Here is a 21802-nt window from a genome sequence, read left to right as displayed (position 1 = left end):
TAAAGTTGTAAAAATTTATTGCTTAACGAATATTTGTTAGCAAATGCTAAAATAAAAAATTTATTATTCAACCAAAACAATTACATATCGTAAAAATTGATATGGTCTTTAAAAAAATTAAAATTTAATAATTTATAGTTAAATTTTTAATATTGATAATTTTAAATATTAAAATTTATAATAAAATATTGAAAATCCATAGAATGATGTACAAAGTCTAGAGTAATATAAGGACTTGACTTTTGCATTTTTTTTAATTAATAACCATGTGTAAAAAATAGTTGATTTTCATCACACTTCATCATTATATAGATTTAGCTTATGAGAATAATGAGATGTATAGTAGCTCATCGGTCGTATAGTGTAGGGGTTAGGTATCGGTCTAGCAAGCGCGCGGTTCAGGTTCGAATCTCGGATAGGATGGATGCGATTTTCACTTTATTTCTATGATTAGCGAAAGTTAAGTTTAAATAAGAGTCAAACAGTCTGAAATTGCATCAGCTCTACATCTAAAATCAAATAAAAAAAAATGACGCTTAAAAAATTAATTTTTTTATTATTTCTTATCAAATAGCATGAAGCAGACTTGAAAATTGACTAGGGCACGGTCCTGGTAACCAGGCATGGGCCAGTCGTGGCAACTAAGGGAATTAAAATTAATTAATAAAAAAATAACAATAAAAGAGGACTCAAGGGTTCAAAATCAGATCTAATTTTTATTTTCATCAGGTCCGATTTTGAACCCTAAAGCGCCGAAAACGGAAATTTGTAGCGCTTGTGGGACCAAAACCGGATCTACTTAAACATGGAAACAGGCTCTAGTTTGAGCCCCTAAGTCCGAAATAGATCCGACTTTAGAAGGTTCTAAATGGGCTCTAAATTTCGACTCGGGGATCGATGCCAAGGATGTCAAAATCGGTTGATTGGTTCGAAAGATATGATTGACGAAAAATTTCAAAACAAGTGTTTTTTTTCCATAACTTCGACATTTCTTTTCGGATCGTTTTTGATGTAACGATATGACTATAGAAGTTTAAAAAAACCACGTCGATCATATCCAAGAACGTCAAAATCAGTTGATTGGTTCTTGAGTTATGGTTGTCGAAAAAATTCGGAAAAAGTGAATTTTTCAAATTTCTCCAAAATTTTCAGTCTGATCGACTTGTGTTTAAAAGTAAATCATAGGATTCGAAAAACTGCGTGAAAATCGGTTTATTCATTCAAAAGTAATTGCAGTTTGAAAATTTAAATAATAGTGTTTTATTTAACTTCCATCAGAGTTTTAAGCTCGAAGAGCTCAAAAGCACCCATGAAAAAATTTTCTGATCAGACTATATCAGGCCTGATATAAACCGTCCATATCAGGCCTGATATGGAAATTGGCCATATCAGACTATATATGCCTTGATATAAGTATATCAGACTATATAATCCCCCGGGCAAAAAAAAATTATATATTATTATATTATATAATTATATATAAAAAATGGTTATATATAATTAAATAGAATTAGGTATAATTATAAATAATTAGTTCCATAGAAAAAAAAAAATTGGCACGAGTGGGAATCGAACCGTTGACCTGGCGCTTGAAAGGCTAATTTTGTCATAAGTGCAATTTTAAGCGCTTACACGGAAAAAAATAATCGGTAGCTGCTACCGAAAAAAATCGGTAGCAGATACCGATTTTTTTTCGGTAGAGGCTACCAATTACCAATTTTTGAAAATTTCTTATCTTCTTAAGGGGGTATTCTGGTCTAGAAGCCTAAATTTTAGGCATTTTTCAAACTAACATAAAAAAAAATTAAGAAGATTTTTAGTATCGGTTTTTTTATATGATGTTTATTAACGTTTCAAGACTATAAAAAAAAATTGAAAAAAAAAAAAAATGATAAATTGGACAAATTACAGGTCGGTGAAGTGGGGGCTACAAAAAAAACGGTGCACCCTAGTTGACATGATTCCAGCCCTTGTAGTGATCTGAAACAAAAAAATTTGAAAAATTCTCAATTTGTAAAGATGTCGCTATCGCGTTGACCTTAGTCAAGAAAAAAAAAAAAAATTCACAAAATGGCGTCGACATGAAATATCAATTTTTTTTTACCCCCTTTTTTTGACCTTTTCGAATTTTTTAAAAATACTCCAAATTAAAATTTTTTTAAATCCAAAGCAGACGCGATAGAGAGATATATAAAGAAGATTCCCACCAAATTTCAAAAGAATCGGTCGGGTAGAACTTGAGATATCATGTCAACCACTTCAAAAAAAGTAGTTTTGAGAAAAACGCGTTTAAAGTTTGAGAAACAATTATAGTAGAATAACTCGTATAATAACATTCAATACTCACTTTGGATTAATCGGCGATTCCAGATCCATACATTGGGCCTTCCTCAACTTCATATTCGATGTTTTGTGAAGTTCTTTCAGCTAATCGAGCTGTTCTGCTTTCTTTGGAAGCAGCAGTAGCTCGTAGCTCAGAGCGCTCAATCCGAACTTCGTTACGTCTGATAGCAAATGAATGAGCTTCAGTACCAACGGTGATGCCCATAAGTTCCATCATTTTTAAGATGGGTAAATAACATTCATTAAAAATGGCAACAGCTAAATAATTCGCAATTTGAATTGTTTGAGATCCAGCGTGAATATGCTTGGGAGCAAAAGTCCATATTAATGAATTGAGCGATTCATTGTTATTTTGAGTTTCGGATCCCAAACATCGATGTAGTAAATCGTCAGACGATAAACTGGTATAAATGGGCTCAATTACTTTCAGTACTTTTTCATCCAGGGGGGGATGTTCGTGGACAAACTCTTCAAGAGTGTTCTCAGCTGAGGCTTGTTGCCATTTACACCAGCTTGACGAACCAGTTGGGCAGTACATGTGTTGTGGATTCTTATCGCTTGAACTTTTATGATAATAAGTAGCCCATATTTCATTCTTCATACTCTGCAAACAATCAGGATGCCGACGAATTGCCAGACCGTAGTATAAACTCAACTCATTGATTACTTTATCTGTCAATTTACCAGCTCCTCTGCCGCCAATACCACTATTGTCTTTTTTTGCTTAGATGCTGCGTCACAAAATCGACTGTATCTTCGAAAATAATTCGAATTTTGAGAAATCCATTTAAGGACATATTTTTAAGGGTCTAAACTTTGAAAATATGCAAAAAAAAAAAATCGATTTTTTCAAATTTCTAGACCAGAATACGCCCTTAACAAGAAGTTAAATTCTCACTTCTTAATGAATAAAAAAAAAAAACTTCATTTGAGATACAAATAACACTTACTTAAATACAAAATATTAAAAATGAGGAGTATTTATTAGGTATTTTTTTATTATAAATTTTTATTAAATTAAATATTTTTTGGTAGCCGTAATCGAAAAAATCGGTATAGATTCTGTTTAGAAACTAACCGAGAAATATCATCCAAGTCCCAAAAAATTATTTTTTAAATTATTTTGTATGTGAATATTATAATATATATATATATATATATATATATATATAATATATGAAAAGTTGATGTGGGTACTCAAATGAAAATGTCAATAGTTTACAAGATACAGGGTCATTTCTTAATTATTGATATTTTTAAAGATGTAAGCTCATCCTGATGTCACACTCATCAAGAGCTTTCATTTGAGTACCCACATGCATTTTCGATATATTTTTCATATATGCATATATATATATATATATATATATATATATATATATATATATATATGCATATATATAATATATATAAATATATAAAATATATGAAAAATTGATGTGGGTACTCAAACGAAAGGTCTCGATGAGTGAAATGTCGGGATGAGCTTATATCTTTAAAAATGTCAATAGTTGACAAGATAGCTATGTCAGTTCTTAATTAATGACATTTTTTAATATATAAGCTCATCCTGATGTCACACTCACCAAGAGCTTTCATTTGAGTACTCACATGCATTTTGATATATTTTTCATATATAACTATATATATATATATATATATATATATATATATATATATATATATATATATATATATATATATATATATATATATATATATCTATACTAGCTGTTACCCGCCCGCTCTGCTGGGCGCTTTATAGAATTGTATTTTTAGATCTAGATTTGAAATTTAATTGGAAGATTGTTTTGACTTGCACAGATTCCAAATTCCATCAAATTGGTCTGTATATTTTGTCCACATGATTATTCTAGCTAAAATTCATTGTAACTTTCAATGTGCAATCACTATAACATTCCCGTGGCTTTCTTCCAAAAATGAATATTAATTGACACGAAGAAAAAAAATTTTAAATGAGCATGTAAGTTTTAGTTAAAGTAATTGCAGGTCTCATAAGTGAAATTGAAATCTGCTTAGCTTAAATTGTGACGAATTTCGCTGTTAATTAAAATTTCTTCCGTAACATCAATTATACATAGAAAATTATTTGTACTTGTTTTTTACGAATTTTCTTAAAATGAGTAGCCAAATTTTTTTTCTATATCTCATGTGTTTAGAAAATGCAATGCTTTTAATCTGTTACATTTTCGCGATCCCGTAATAAGAACAATTCATCGGTTATGTGATCAGCAAAAAAAAATGTATGTAAAATTCTTAGTTGACTTTTTTGCCGCTGCCAAAGAGACGATTGTTGTAAGAAAATATCACTATTAAGAAAGAAAAATATTTAAATCCGTTGACCTTGGAGGCCATCCCGGTATTTGCCTGTTTCTCTTCAGATTCTATCAAATTTTATATTTGTAGGAACTGTACTTAAAGAATATGAATTTTTTGACAATTATTACTCCCGCACTTCTATGTGGGGGAGGAATTTCGTAAGATCATATTCGAGATAATTTCTACATTATAAATAAAAGATTTCAACAAAACTTCGAGTCTATAAAAACTATCGATTGGAAATGAGAAATTTTCATTGTTAACGCCCCCACCATCCCTTTTGGGGTTAGAATTCAAGAAAATCCATTCTCAGCTGAACTTGACATCGTACACGAAGATTCCTACCAAATTTCCCGAGTCAAAATTAAAACACTAATTTGAGCCTCAAAAGCCTACTTTCTTTTGATGTTGTGCCTACCGCTGAATGTGTAATACTATTTTGACCCTCAATATACTTAAAATAGGGTATGGAGGCTAAAATTAGTGTTTTAGAATAATATATTCAACCTCCAAAACCTAGGATCGCTTTGAACACCTTTTTTGCGGTACTTCAGCCTACTAAAAGCATAAGTAGGTTAATTTTACGATTTCATGGAACATAGAATTTCGTCAGTTGAAAACATTAACTAAGCCCAGTTTTGGACTTAGAATTTTTCAACTTTATTCTCTCAATAAAATTTTCAAAGTTTTTACTTTAACTTTGAATGTGAAAAACTAAAGTTTAAAAATTTAGTTAAAATGTTATATGTGTTAGTAGCAATAAGTATATGAACTTAGGGTAATATAAACATATATCAGATAAATTTATTACACTGTTTCAAACTCAAAAGTTTATTAGTAGAAAAACTTAAAAAAAGTAATAGTAATTTCAATACCACAAATAAACAGTACTATTAATTATTTCATTCAATTTCACAACATTAAATTCAACTTATTATTCTTATTCTTTTGTATTTACTGGCTAAGCGATTAATAATCGATTATTTACTTTCATAGATCTATCGAAGTATATCGATATGCAAAAAGATTTTAAAATTTTAGCACATTATTTAATGATCAAAATTTCTTATTTGTCTTCTTAACTTTTAATAAAAATACATAATTGAATAAATAACAAAATCATTCTAATTTATTCGATTTTTTATCCTTTATTATCTGAAACAATTATAATTCTCAAAAATCTGAATGGAAATTAATGAAGATATCTAATTTACTCTTGTACAATATGACAGTAAGAAAAGAAAGAAGTAATATCAACTCCGATTGGTTTTGCGTTAATCAAATGATTATTTTCAACGGCAAAAAAACAATTAGACTCACTCATTTTTTTACACGAAAAAAAGTAAACTGTAATAAATAATAAGGTAAAAGCCCCAATTATTGACAATATAAGAGACAAACTTATGATTTCATTTTTTTTAAGCAATCAAATGTCAATATCGTTGAATTTTATTTGTGGTAATGTCTCAAGTAATGTTTTTACTAATATATTTCTTTTTTTAAAATGATAATCAGTGATATTTACTAATTAATTTTAAATAATTAAATAGATTATCCGGATACACCAATTATTGACAGGTTAAAAAACTGATTGATCTAATTATTGACATACCTTAGCCCCAATTAATGACACCTATACTGTGCATGTGTCGAATTATCTGCTTATTTTTATTTATCGAAACTCATTATTAAGTAATCAATATTATTAAAGTTTATTAATAATAATTTCCATAAATTTGATTTCCATTAGATTGATGACTATGAAAAATGTAAAAATCAATTTAAAAATAATGCATTGAATCAGAAGAGTTCAAACTCTTACAGTAAATTTTTTAGGTTAAAGTAAAAAAAGGCGTCCATATAACGCTGTCGACTGGCTGTCAATATGAGATTCAACTTAAAAATTATGAACTAGTTATTGAAACCTATTATTGAAATATTATAAAGCATACAATTAATTTCGATTATTTAATTTTATAAATTGCACGACTCATGATGCGAAGCATCAGAGAGTGCTTTACGATCGAAAAATTTTTTTCGCCTCATTTTGGCGGCTATTTTTATTATTATAGCCTTATTAGTTCACGGAATCAAGATATTTTGCATACTATTGTCGAGATAATTTAATGGAGATTATTTTCATACTTTTTAAAAATTGATTTACTGCAATAGAATTGGAAAAAAACACCAAAATAGGTCAAAAAATTTTCCTTTCCGTCATGTGTGAAACCCGGAAACACTGTAACTTGTGAAAAAATCCATTATTTGAGTTAAATTTTTTTTTTTTAATTCTAATCGACGATTGTAGGTCACTGAATGCGAATGATTAATTAATTCAGTGTCGTTTAATTGCAATTAATAAAAAACGAAAACTACAAGATTGTATATCTATATATATCCATGTAAAATTAACATGGATGGTGACATATCTATAGATATTATGTACATTTATTCCACCAGAGGCGCTTGTGCAGTATCTTCCTAGTACAGCTGTTTTTTCGGCAACTAATTTTGAACGATTTATGTTTTTTTTTTTTTTTATTTTATAATTAAATGAACATTATGAGTCGTGCACTTTTGGATTTTCTAAACTTTTTTTTCATATATTAACAATTAACAATTGTTGATTAAAAAAAAAAAGATCATTATAATTAGATGAAAAAATTAATTTAAACTCGGCATTTGAAAAAAATGCTTTTCTAACCAAAGTTGTTAAAAAAATAGACGCTCGTAAACTGGTTTGATAAACTGGTAATGACTTTTTTTTTTTCAATAATTAATATTTAATATTTTTAACTGACAGTAATTTTTTTCAATTTTTTAATTAATTAGAATTTAATAAAACTTAATACGATAGTTATTCTTATTACAGATAATTAAATATATTTAAAAATAATTTAAAGTGTCAATATTTAGACCCCTGTCAATAATTGGGGCTTTTACTTTACTTAATTTATAATAAGTAATGATCAACTGAAAAAAATTACCATTTCAAACAGTAGAATTTTAATGATTACTTTATAATATTTATCATTTAAATGCTAGAATTTATTATTTACGTGGCGAAAATACTATTTCGAACAGTAATATTCGCTATGTGAATGTCGAAAATGTTAAAGTATAATAATTAAAAATTTAGACTTTGATATTTATCATTTCGTACTTAAAAAATGATCGCATGATTTGTGGGACTCCTTCTTCTCCTCATTTGTGAAGCTAATGCTCGTCGCCCGAGTCAAAGTTAAAAAACTAATTTCGGCCTCCAAATTCTACTCGAGGGTAAGGAGGCTGAAATCAGTTTTTTAGATCTATACATTTGGTTAATGAAACTCCTGACATAAAAATTTTTTCAATGTTCGTATAGCGTTGCGGTTAGGTTGTAGTCTCGCGTGCGTTAGGTGTACTGTTCAAATCTCGGTTAGAGCGATAAGCGTTTCTATAAAATTATTTATAAGACAAGCGTTAAACTTAATTAAGATGAATGAATGTAAAGGTGATGTGAAACCTTACCTCCCCCCTCAACCTCCTTTAAAAAAATTCGAAAAAAATAAAGTAAAAATCAAAATAAAAAAGAAAAATTATAAAAAACAAAAAAAAATAAAATAAACAAAAAATTTTTATCAAATGTTTTGTTATTGTTAATTTTTTTGTTAATTCACATAGCGAATTTTATAAATTATATGAGAATTATAAATTACAATCAATAAATAAAAAAATTATTTTTTAATTTTAAATTTTTCCCGCTCCCAGCAGCCATTTTGATTTAAATTCCTTCTCCTTTCCTTTCTTTCCTCTCACCTATTTCATATAAACCAATGAGGTCTTCTTCTCGATCGAATTGTAGGCTTTGGAGGGTCATTTTAGGGTTCTGTAATACTAATTGCAACCTAAACTTGGTAAAAGTAGACAAAAATACCAAGTTTAGGCTGAAATTAAGGTTTCGCTGTACAGCTTGGGTTAATCTAAAAAACTAATTTCAGCCTCCTTACTCTCGAGTAGAATTTGGAGGCTGAAATTAGTTTTTTAATTTTGACTCGGGTTAGAATCTGCAGGAGTTACAGTTTGGAAATTAAAATGTTAGATTTTAACACCCACCCCCGCAATCCCTATCGGAAGTAGAATTTTTTGGGATCCGTTTTGAGATGATCTCATCACAAATGAAAGATTCCTACCTAATTTCAAGTTTGTAGAAGTTACAGATTGGAAATGGAAATTTGAAACTCTAACACCCACCCCCGCAATCCCTGTCGGAAGTAGAATTTATTGAAATCCGTTTTGAGATGATCTCTACATGACAAATAAAAGATTCCTACCAAATTTACGCCTTTTAGAAGCTATATTTTGGAAATTAAGATTATTTTTTGTCAACACCCACCCCCGCAATCCTTATTGGGGGTGATTCGTCGTAAAATCCGCTCTTAGATTATTTCTACATCACATAGAAGATTCTTACCAAATTTGGAGTCTATAAGAGCTATAGCTTGTGAAGAAGGTATTATAAGCGGGGAGGCGGAGGGGTGTGACGAGCGACGACACCGCGGGCCTCATCGACGGACCGAGCAAGCTACCGCTACCGCGACCGCGTCGACTGCCCGTGCTACGGCATTTATGTATTTAGTTTTAGTTTTGTTTATGAGTTGAATTATTTTGTTAATTATTAAATATTATTGGTTATTATTATTTTTATTTGTTATTAATTAATTAATAATCATTGGAAACGACGTTAAAAAGTAAAAAAAAAAGATTTTGTTAGTTCGCCATCGTCGCGATAGATGGCGTCGCTTGTTCGCTCGCAGTAAAAATCGCCGAGCTAATATAAGCGAAACCGCGTCGTGATAATTTTTGTTCTCTCAAAGAACAAAAATTGACTTTATCTGAAATTAATAATTGATTGAAATATTTCGAATAAATTCGAAATATCCAATTAATAATTAATTTCTAGCTCCCAGCGACTATTTAGTATGGGAAAATAATTTTACGAAAATTATTTATCTCTTATAAAAATTATTTTCTAAGTGTCGTGGATGAATTAGTATGAAAATGTAATTTGAATGAAATTAATGAAATCTGTTAAATTGATTGAACGAATCTAATATTTAATTTCGGAAATTTAAATAAAAAACTTAGAAACTTTCAGGGATTTCCCGAAATTCGACGGCGAGCGATAGGTGGCGATATTTCGCCAATAATTTTCGCTGTTAGTAATAATTTTCGGGTTGATAAAGCCCGAAAATTATCCGCCGTTGAGCAACCTTTCTCCGGGGTTTAATTTCTCGTCTAGAGACTTCTGGCCGAGGAATTAGAAGAGGGTCCACTCTACCTGGTGCGGACTACCACAGGTAAGTGAACTTGATCTCCTACGAGAAAGGCGACTCTCCACCTGGAGGCCTTCAGCCAAAAGGTGGCAACCACAGCCGATTAGGTGGGGCGAGGTGGATTTTATTCACTCTCCCCTTGGGAATCGCGAAGTAGGACCTGCGAGGCGGCACTAGTCACCCGTCAGGAAGCGGGCACCAGAGGGCCGACGGAAGGGAATTAGCGATGCGTTTTTGTAAACAACGGGAGTATGATATTACCGAAGTCGGTAATGATATTAGTAAACGCCGTGTATATATGGGTTTTGTTTAATTAATCGCCGTTATTGTAAAATGTATAAATTTAATGTTTTGTTTATTAGAATAAAGAGGTTCTGTTTTTGATAAATATAATTAAATTTTCGAGTTTAATTAATTTAGATTTACCCTCGTTAGAATACTGGACACCGGCGAGCTTAAATCGAGCTGGGGGTAAAAATACGTCAAAAAGTACCCGTTACAAGCTTGGAAATTAAAAATTTTAATTGTTAACATCCACCCCCGCAAACTCCTGTGAGGTATCTTAAAATTCGTTCGTATATTATTTCTACATCTCTTAGAGAAAATTCCTACCTAATTGGAGTCTGTAGGAGCTATAGCTTGAAAATTAAAAATTGTCATTGTTAATACCCACCCCCAAAATCCATATTGGGAGTAGGTTGTCATTAAATCCACTGTTGAATCATTTATACATCACATAGAGCAGATTCTTACCAAATTTGGAGCCTATAGGAGCTACAGCTCGGAAATTTAAAATTTTCATTATTAACACCCACCCCCGCAACCCCTTGTGGAGTAGGATATCGTTAAATTCGTTTATAAATTATTTTTACATCACTTACAAAAAATTCATACAAAATTAGGATTCTCTAGGAGCTATAGCTCGGAAATTTTAAATTTTCATTGTTAACGCCCACCCCCGCAATTCATATTGGGAGTAGATTGTCATAAAATCCGCTCTTAGATCATTTCTACATCACATATAGTAGATTCCTGCCAAATTTGGAGTCAATAGGAGCTATAGTTTAAAAATGGGAATTTTCCATTGTCAACGCCCCCGCAACCCCCCTTGTAGGTGAAATTTCGTAAAATCCGTTCTTAGCTGACCTTTACACGGCAAAAGGAATATTCCTACCAAATTTCAAGTCTCTACGCTTTATAGTTTCAGAGATATCGTGATGAGTCAATATATAGGTGGAAATCTCTTATATATATATATATATATATATATATATATATATATATATATATATATATATATATATATATATATATTCAAATTTTATATATATATATATATATATATAAAATATATAAAAAATTCATGTGGGTACTCAAATGAAAGGTCTCGATGAGTGTAATGTCAGGATGAGCTTATATCTTTAAAAATGTCAATAGTTAACAAGATAAAAGGTCATTTCTTAATTATGTGTCTAGAAATGAAGCATTTTCGAATGCAGCCTAAATACTTATCATGATAAATTGACTATCAATGAGAATGATATGAAACCTTAAAAAGGTGCAAATTCAAGTCAAGACCTTTGCAATGACACTATATTTCACTAAAAAAAACCCGATTTTCTCATATGACTATCCTGGAGATAAAATTTTTGTTATTCTCTTAATAATATAAATATACTTTTTTCAATACTCACTCTTATGTCAAACATTAGAATATTATTATATTCTGACTCTAAAATCGAAAAAGTTTAGTTTTTTATACTTCCTGTGTAGTTTTTATATGATTACAATCATGAAGATTTTAACTATCTCCGATGATAAAAGTTACCATTTAGATAATAAACCGTATTATTATAATTGTGGGAATTAATATATACTGATTGTACTAATTACAATCGCCGGATAGTTGCATTTATCATCTTAACTTTGCAAAAATTAATAACCATCCTGCATAGTAGAAGCTACAAAATAAGGATGTTTACCGTTAACATAAAATTCTCTCCGTGTGGTAATCGGTAGCCTGCACCGAAAAAATCGGTAGACTCTACCGAAAAAAATCGGCAGCTGCTACCGATCGCCAATCGGTAGCCTCTACCGATTATTTTTTTCCGTGTAGATATGAAATTAGCGGGAAGTTGCAGGGATGGCCTTTAAGGTTAACCGTTTTCCAGATTTTTAACTTTCCGCTAAGAAAATCAATGATTTTCGAAAAATCGGGAACTTTTCGAAAAAAATTTTTAAAATTTTTTTCCTTTGGCACAACTTTATTTTATGATAAAAGCAAACATATAACCAAATTTAATTTGAAAGGGGAAGGAGTCGATTCCAACTATTGGTCGATTCGACATGGAATAACCCATATTTAAAATCTAATTCGATTTTGGATTCCAAATAGTTTTCTTAATTTTAAAGTGTACAGTCAAATTTTTATTTTATTTAAATAATTTTTATTGCTTATTGAAAAAAAAATTAGGAAAACGGTTGACCCTGAAGGCCGTCCCTGCAACTTTCCGCTAATTTCATACTTAGGTGCTTAAAATTGCACCAATGACGTTTTTGAGCTCTTCGAGCTCAAAAATACAATTTATGGGTTATTTTGAGCTCCCGAGCTCAAAGAGATTGCTTTCCTATCCTTTAAAGCTCTTCGAGCTCAAAAGTCTGATAGAGATTTGATAAGACACTATTTTTTGAATTTTTAAACCACAATAACTTTTGAATGAATAAACCGATTTTTACGCGGTTAGAAGCATTCGACGCAGTTTTTCAAGTCTCACAAAGAATCTCAAATTTTGAATTGATCGCGCTAGGAATTTTGGAGTTATTCCGAAAAAACACTTTTTTTCGGTTTCCTTTCGTTCACGATATCTCTCGAACGAATCAACCGATTTTGACCGGACTGGTGGCGATCGACGTGGTTTTTTGAGGTTAAGAGCTGATTAGTTTTTGGAATTGAACTATCAAGCCGTTTAAAAGTTATTCCGAAAAAACCACATTTGAAAAAAATTTTTTTTCAGTTTTTTGAAGATTTCTCAAAATCTATCGATCTGAATCGGTCCAAATAGTTTTCAAAATCTAAGTTTGGTCAAGCCCTTTCGAATGGCACCAACCGCGATGAAATCGGTCAAGCCGTTCAAAAGTTATAAGCGGTTCACATACTTTCACACACACACACACACACACACACACACACACACACACACACACACACACACACACACACACACACACACACACACACACACACACACACACACATACATACAGACGCCGTGACAACCTCGCGGGGATAGTCAGGGAAGCTTGCTGTGACCTTCAAACGTCGAGATCTGATGAAAACTCGATTTTTGCAAAACGGGGTGAAAACAATAACTTCCCGATTTTTGAAAATCTTCGATTTTCGTAGCGGGAAGTTAAAAAGTAACTTATTAAAATTTCATATGTTTTTATTTTTATCCATATTTGGTTTTATAGAAAAAATTATAGTATTTTCCCGTTTATTATCGTACTTTTACTATTTGATAAATAAAAAACATTTTTTGTTAAAAAACATTGTTACTTGTTAAAAAATGAAAATGATGGATCCACGTTGACTGGTTAGTTTTAGTGAAACTAATTCTTTCCTAACATAAACAGTTTATTATTTAGAAGATCAAGATAGAATTTTACGTAAGAAAAGAGAGGGGGGGTTCAAGAAATCTTACGTATACTTACATGGGGGTAGGGGGGGGTCAAAAGTCACCAAAATTGTCCTAACGTAATTAATTAATGGCCCCTAATTATTTAAATAATTGTGATATCATTTTATTTTAACTCTTTATAATTTCTATTTACGTTTGAAATACTTTGAAAACGTTTAACTAACGTTATAAAACTTTCCATACGCTTTAACGACGTTTTCAACATCCAATACGTTGGACTTACGATTTAAATTTTGACACGTTTAATTTTTGTTCAATTATGTGAGTAAAATTATGATTATAAATAATGTTGTCAATAAAATATGATTATTGTAAATTCCATAGATTTTATACTCAGTAAAAACTAAATTTTAATTCAATACGATTGAACGTTCAATTAATTTTTTTGATTTAATACAATTTTTTATTTCATTTTAATTTACAATCAACATAGAATAATAGCTAATATAATAATAACAAAAAAAAATTACGAATGATAATCGTAGCGCTTTGTTAGAATTAATTGTAATTGAGAACTAACTGATCACTAACATGTTTAATTTTTTATACCGCTGAGTAGTCAAGAATGATTGCAGCACTGCCTCGAAATCGGTGGATAATACCGTTACTTAGATTCATTTTCACTGGAGACTCCTATAGATTTTGTAGTGTTTAAAGCAAAAACATTTGTTTGTATTGTAATTTTTAATCTTAAAATAGTAAAAAAAAAATCGTACATTCTACTAATTTTTCACGTAAAGTAAAAGCCCCAATAGATGATCACGTACCAGTATATGATCACTCCATGTATTTGTATATCTATATTCACAAATATAGGTATACAAATACATGGAGTGATCATATACTAGTACATGATTATCTATTGAGGCTTTTACCTTATATCGTATTCAACTTTTATAAATTTTTCACATTAAATTTGTAAATAATTATTAACAGAATTTTAATCAGGCCAGGAATTGCGGAACGTTTCACAATTACTGTGTTTTTTTTTTTGGTAATTTTGAAACAAATTTTCTTTTTTTGTGGTACAAGCAACTCTTTAATGATTCTGCAGTTACAGACAAGATAAAATGAATTAAAAGGTCGCTTGAAAATACCGGATGGTCCTCAATTCAAATCAACTTTTATCAATCTCTTGTAAGGGCTCTCTGGATCTCGAGAAACGGAAGTCTTAAACGGAAACTTGAATCGCCGGAAGCCAGAGAAAAATTCAATGAAATAAAGATTAAGTTGATGGTAAAAAAAAAAGATCTTAATGAATGTATCACTGAATAGCTTTGTATTTACACTCACAAATGAAGCACGTCGTGTGGCGACATCACCTGGATTACCATCCCAAAGCCTGTTTCGTCTGTAAACTGTTTCGTCGGTTCTTTACCTTCTATACATTTTAAATTACTTTTATTCTTAATGTGTGTATATACGATAATAATAAAATAATAATAATAACATATATTTCTATGCTTGGGGTCCCCATAATCCATACTACTAAAAAGAAGGTAACCAAACTATAAGCCAGGGGATGATTGTATGCTGTGTGCGGTAGGGCAACTAAAGTCGTGCGCCGCGCAGTCTCGACGCCCATTGGTTGACAGCAATCCCGCGCCAACTATCGGATACCAGTTGAGCGCGAGTTCTCGAGCTGAACGGTTGTACTCAGCGAACGCGCGTCAAATGTTTCTTGTTCTAAGAGACAAAAGTAATAATTCAATTTGTTGAAGTATTTGTTTAATACATGGTTTTGTGGTCTTTAGTTTTTACATATTTGTGACTTTTTTTCGAACTGTGACTTGAAGTTCGATGTGGATTAATTTTAAGCACTGATTTTATTTAACATTTGAAATTTTTTAGTTTCGTGAAAGTTATTCGTGATTGTTTCATTATTTTGTTTTTTACTGGATTTACTTGCAGTTTTACAGTGATTGTTTTACATTTTTGGTAAGTAACGTCAGATACTTACACTACACATTAAGGCAGCGCAAAAAAGCGATTTTTTTCGAGTCTCGTATGAAAATGTGTTAGTTTATCATGTTTTAAGAGCCCTCTCTACTGATAAACTAAATGAAAAATTTTTAGAATTGCTTAGTTTTACAGTTATCCGGTTTTTTCGAATAGAAAATCAGAAAATTAACATTTCTAAACTTTTTTCTCATCATGAAAATTTGTATAGATAAATTTTTCAATTAGATTTAAAGCTTGTAATATCAACTAAGATAGTATGTCGTTCGAAACCATTAATATAATATGTCTATCTAAGTTTAGAACGAGATGTAGAATTTTTTCCGTATTTTGGGTGAAAATAAAATCAATTTATGAAGAAAAATTTCAGAAAATAATTGTTTTTTGATATTTTTATCATAAAATGGATGATACTGAAATTAACAGATATCATGTCATTTTTTCGTTTCAAAGTATTTATAGAAAATTATTTTTGAAAAATTGCATCTATACTTTTTTTATAATTCTAAAAATTTCGAAGCAAAACTTTGATTTTTTATGTCACTTAAGATTTTTGTGAACCTTCAAAGGTACTAGATAAATATTTATTAGTCAAAATACAGTAGTAATAAATATTTATCTAACTTTTAATCATGTCCCTTTGCATGGTTTTTATTCTTCATTATGACAACTTGATAGGAAAAAATTGAAAGCTTGTTGATATTCATATTCATAAGTCACTCGTAAAAATTTTGAGTACTTTAGTTTGGAAATTAAGGGCTTTTAGAAAATGATAAACTATTGTATTTTCATACAATATTCAAAAAAATATATCCGATTCTCTGATGTGAAAAAAAAATCATTTCTTTTTTAAATTAATTTTCATTTAGAGTCGGTTTTAACTGTTGTTGTTATAAAAGATTCTTTTTGTAAACCGTGAAAATTGAAACAATTTTCAACCCGCTTATTTTCAAGCAAAAAAAATTTATTTTTTACCGTGACTGTATGTGATTGCTTCACTATATAGTTAAACACAAAAGTTATCATATTTATAATTAAACTTTGATTTTTCAAAATTAAAAATCAAAAATTTTTTATTTAAATTGTCAGTTTGATTTTTCTTGCACATACTTGTCTTATTTGTATAAAAAAAATGAAACAACCTTTCGTTTATCCGCGCGCAGCCAAAATTACGTACTTTTTCATTAATCATATTTCAATAATTAATAACTCATCAAAAAATGATCGTAGAGACTTCCGCTAAAGCTTAAAAACTTTTTTTTTAACTAACTTATGAAATTTTTAATTCTATCCAAATCGGAACAGCAAAAGCGTAAGTCTCAACGAAGTGCTATTCTTTGTCTCACCGACTGGACTATTTTTTTGCTTCAATATCCATACTCTTTCTCCTCTGTACTATTAAAAAAACTTTTAAATTTAAAATTTTTCAAAAGTTTGATCATTTTCGGTCAGTAAAATGACTCGTAGTATAAATTAAAATTAAGAAATAAACCGAAAGAGTAATGAGGACACGTGCCTTCCTGTTAGTTAAGATTCAACTGCATTAACCATCAAAGTAACGTTGACTGATCTTCGAACGAGGGACGTATACTTAAAAGTACTTGACTCAACGGATTGAAAGAAGTATCGATACGAAGAACAGAATTAAATGTGAAGGAACAAACGAGAATGAGGAAGATGATAAAGAAGAAAAAGAGGACGAAGCGTTCAACGAACCTCTGGGCAAGATGAAGGGGTCGGTCGGTTGGTTCCTGGGACAACAACGCTGCAGACCGACAAAATGAACCAAGACTATAATAAGCGAAATAAAACGATTGAAAAGCCTACTCTGGACTGAGGAGAGTGGAGGGAGGAGTGAACCTGCCTGGTTCTCCTGCTCTTTACTTGTTCTCATCACATCATCTACTCTGGTCTTTTCTTCTCTTTGCTGTGTCTCAATTCTCGCGGCGATATATCCGAGAGCACGTAGAGAAGTACACGTATTCCGTGAATGAGAGTTGGGAAAAAACCGCATAACAAAAAATAAAATTTAATTTAAAAAATAGAGTACGACCGGATCGGAACGGTGAACTGAGTGGAGGCTAACACAATATACCCAGCTTTCGTATAGAACCTATACTTCATACATCTATACATATATTTATAACGTGCGTTTAAATATTTTGAGCAGTTTTATAATGGCTTGTGTACACATACCCGGCAGGGTCACCATGCAAAATTATTCCTCGGTCCCCAGGCAGTTTTTCCCGAGTGGGATTAACGTGCCCGAAAAAATTCCCTCGGTTGATCAGTAAAAAAATAAATAAAATTTTAAAATAAATAAATAAATAAAACCGTTTTGTTCGCAACGAGTCACGATTTCCGATCGTCGATCCTCGCTCTGGAATTAGCCCCAGGCTCTTTCGTTTAACTGCCATCGATTATCGTACAGGTACTTATAATATTAAGATCTGATATGGATAGCTAGTGGATGAATATATGCTTATACATGCGTTTCCATCTTCTCTTCATGTATAACTTTGTTGGGATGTGTTTTTAATTTTTAATTTTGATTTTTATTGACGGATCTCTCCATACTTCTTTAAATAGATTTGAGCACTCTTGATGAAAAAAATTTTTCATTTTAATACATGATTTCAAATAGCACAAGATGTAACCAGCAATGTTTTTTTTTTTTTTAATGTAATTTCTTGCGTCTGAAATTCCGTAAATAATTTCTCTCAATGAAACCGAAGAAATTGTAAAATTTTGTTTTTAAAAACAGTTCTGCCTACAGTCTATTTGAAAAATGAGTTTTCTGCAAACTAGTGTGCTAACAATGTTAATGATAGCTCATCAAATTCGAAAGAACATTCTGAAAAAAATGTTATTGTTATTTTTCTCGGCAACGAAAATTACAATTATTATGAATTAAAAAGAATAAAAAAGAGACCTTCGTTTTGTTTTTGGCATAAATTCAAAAACTACAAGCGATAGCGACAATCTGAAGATAGATTCTCAAAGAACAGAAAATTTTCATCAAAGTTTCTAACTTCTTGAACGCTCTGTCATTATTATCAATAATTTTAATTTCACGCTGAATTTATTGGAAGAAATTATTTAGCTGGATTAATTTCGGGCATTATTTTTTCGAACAAAGGCTTTAATACTCAATTTAGACTTGAATGTCTAAGTTTCAAATTCGAAAAAAATATTCATTTTAATAAAATTAAAAAATTAGTGAATATGTTACAAAAAGTTCAAACTAACAGACCGGAAATATACGTCCGTGAATACCTTGATACATCAATATATTCATACCGTCGAATTGTATTGATGGTGTGTAGATGATGGAGAAAGAAGATTCTTGGACATAAAGTCGTGGATGATAGAACGAAATCCATTCGTCTCAAGCTAACGGAGAAGAGTGTTTTTAAAAAACTTATAATGCTCTTCTCTTTTTCTTCACTTACTATATATTATATATACTTCTCATAATTTTTTTTCTCACTACATCTTTAACTTGTTTCTCTTTAACATTTGGAGGCCCCGCCGTCGGACCAAAATTACTTGTAACAAGATTTATTTCATTTAAATAAGGATGTGCGTTAGGCGCTAGTTCGTAAATGTATGTGTGTTAGTATGTTTACGAAATTTCTTATAGCTACGGCAAGTATGGAATATACATGTGAAATGTATTTCCGACCACAATCAGTAACGTTATACATGTATTTACTATACACACCATAATATGGTCTAGTGACTTACCATCCTACAGTTGAATTAGTGTTTTTAATATAGTCTTTTACGATTCTTAATGAACCACCACTTTCTTAGAGATTATCACTGTCATTATTAGCAGATTCTTTTCAAATTTATGCAAAAGTCGGCTTCATTCAAAAGAATTTTATCATAACATGATCATATTGAAATGAGTCGTATGGTGATAAATCAACTGAAATTAGAGTAATATATGAAATAATACATACTCATAAATCAATCGTCATGCCAGCACTAATATTTGACAGCATCTATTTATCAATTAATTTCTGATGCGTAACCATACTAATATTTGTAATTACAAAATAGCTTTAATTACTTATTAGTGTTATTAATTACTCTGTCAATATAAATTCAAGTTGTGCAAGATACTATCTTTACCAATGAAAAATCTGTTGAGTTTTTGATATTTGTCCCGATGTAACTACTTAATTTCACTTTTAATTAACATGAAATTTTCCATGGTATAGAGTAAATTCTCAGACTTAAATTCAAACTAACTTTCAGAAATTTTGAATCATCATATAATAGACAGAATACTTATGGATAAATTAAAGCAAACTTTAAAGATAGAAAAAAAAATATCCTCGACTATAAATAATTTTTTTCTTCGAACTTCCATTTTCAATATCCAACATTAATTTAAAAAGAGGTAAACAGAATTTTTCGATAATCAAGGACACTCTAATGCTTCGCATTAAGTCGGGCAAAAAAAATTACTACATTATGAATTTTCACGGAAAATCTCGAAATTATTTTTAAAAAACTAACGAGTTGACCGAATCCTTTTCTTGAATAGTAAGATCCAATATCATTAAAGAACTATCGTAACAATGTCATTAACTATTTAACAAAAATCACAAGTAAATTATTAAAACAAAAATCAATGATAAGATAAGTAGCGTATTCTTTGACCATTCAATGAGAACTAGAACTAAATAAATGAAAAATAAATTTATTACGACTAAAATTAGTGATAAATCATTGAATATTTAGCAAAAACGATTGCTTAATAAGTGGAGCTTGATACACCTGATAGAATTAGTGAAAATCTCACTAATAACTGATGAAAACGACTATTAAATTAGTAGAATGAATTTACTGATTGATCTCGTAAGATCACTAGTTTCAGTGAAAATTTAACTGATTCAGTTTTAGCGAGTGCAATATCCTCAACCGTCGATATTTTTTGCTTTTCTTTTAACGTTCAAGCAACAAAATTTGCCGTTAAATACAATACAAGTGACTATCAATCATTTTTATTTATTGTTAATCGAATTTTTAATTGATTGATTAGGAACTTCTATTTCAATAAAAATTTTTCGCCTCCATGCAATTTTTTTAATGTTATTCCCAATTTGAAAAAGTAAATTCCTGAGAGACAAATGAATGATGTAAAGAAATTCTATAGCCATATCGATAATATTCAAAAGACAGTCTGATTTTTAAATCATTAACAAAGTGTTTGACAAGTAATAGAAAAAAAACAAAATTGGGAAGTACGGATCTAAAATTTAAAAAATTTTCATAAATTATTAAAGCCATTTATTGATAACAAATAAATGAATATTTCTATTTGGATAAAGTAGTTAATAAAATTAAAACTATATTTATAATAAAAAACCATTGTCGGTTTTGGGAGCATTCCGACGTCACCCAATGAACCGAAGAACTTTGGACAGCCAGTACAGGACTATATTGACGTGTATTACAGCCGCGTGTGGTTACTCGTTGAGAGATGACACGTGTCACCGACATGCCGTGGCTTTTACGCGTTAAACTCATCATTCTCTTTTCATTCATTCTAACATGCTTTATTTCATATACACATAAATTCTTTTTTATTCTTCGTGTTTAATATTTCATTCACATCACAACCTGGTACAGTGATTGATGTTTCTTTAGATTTGATTTTATAAAATTACGTTCAGTTGGTGAGAAAATATTTTAAATTGAATTATTTCAAATATGTTAAGAATTTAGAATTTGAATTAAATAAATATTTTCATTTGATCGCCGGTTAATAATAGAGACGGGAGATGACAAATTATGTAATTTGATCTGACATGCTTAGAGAATCAGTAATAGCAGCGCACGACTAGTAATCTGGTAACCGTGTAAGCAGATCTCGATTCATTACGACAAATTGCACATACTCAATTCGCTGTATATACAGCCTAGGAACTAAACTTCACTCAACAATATCTCATGCAGATACATTGGATTAATGATCAATCACTGCTGTTTGAATTCTAACTATCATTGCTGTTAGACTATGCAAAACATTTATACAATAAACCAGGTAGAAAGTAAAATATATAAATCTTAAAATAAAATTTTGGAAAATCCGAAAGCTCACGTCTTATAATGCTCTTTTAATGTTTAACA

The 21802-nt window shown here is 30.3% G+C and overlaps 1 protein-coding gene across 1 annotated transcript; it reads right to left on the bottom strand.

The window, feature by feature from the left end:
• Nucleotides 1-1927: 1927 nt before the first annotated feature.
• On the bottom strand, nt 1928-3062 carry LOC123265319. The gene is made up of 2 exons (XM_044729017.1): nt 2348-3062; nt 1928-1980 (listed from the first exon to the last, which is right to left on the bottom strand). Exon 1 carries the CDS (start codon nt 2942-2944, stop codon nt 2354-2356), a length of 591 nt encoding a protein of 196 aa, XP_044584952.1. The 5' UTR covers nt 2945-3062; the 3' UTR covers nt 1928-1980; nt 2348-2353.
• Nucleotides 3063-21802: the final 18740 nt, after the last annotated feature.

The sequence above is a fragment of the Cotesia glomerata genome, linkage group LG5 (assembly GCF_020080835.1).
Source record: "Cotesia glomerata isolate CgM1 linkage group LG5, MPM_Cglom_v2.3, whole genome shotgun sequence".
In the NCBI taxonomy this organism is placed as follows: Eukaryota; Metazoa; Arthropoda; class Insecta; order Hymenoptera; family Braconidae; genus Cotesia; species Cotesia glomerata.
Note: the sequence above shows the minus strand (reverse complement) of the source record. Positions and strands in the feature narration are given on the sequence as shown.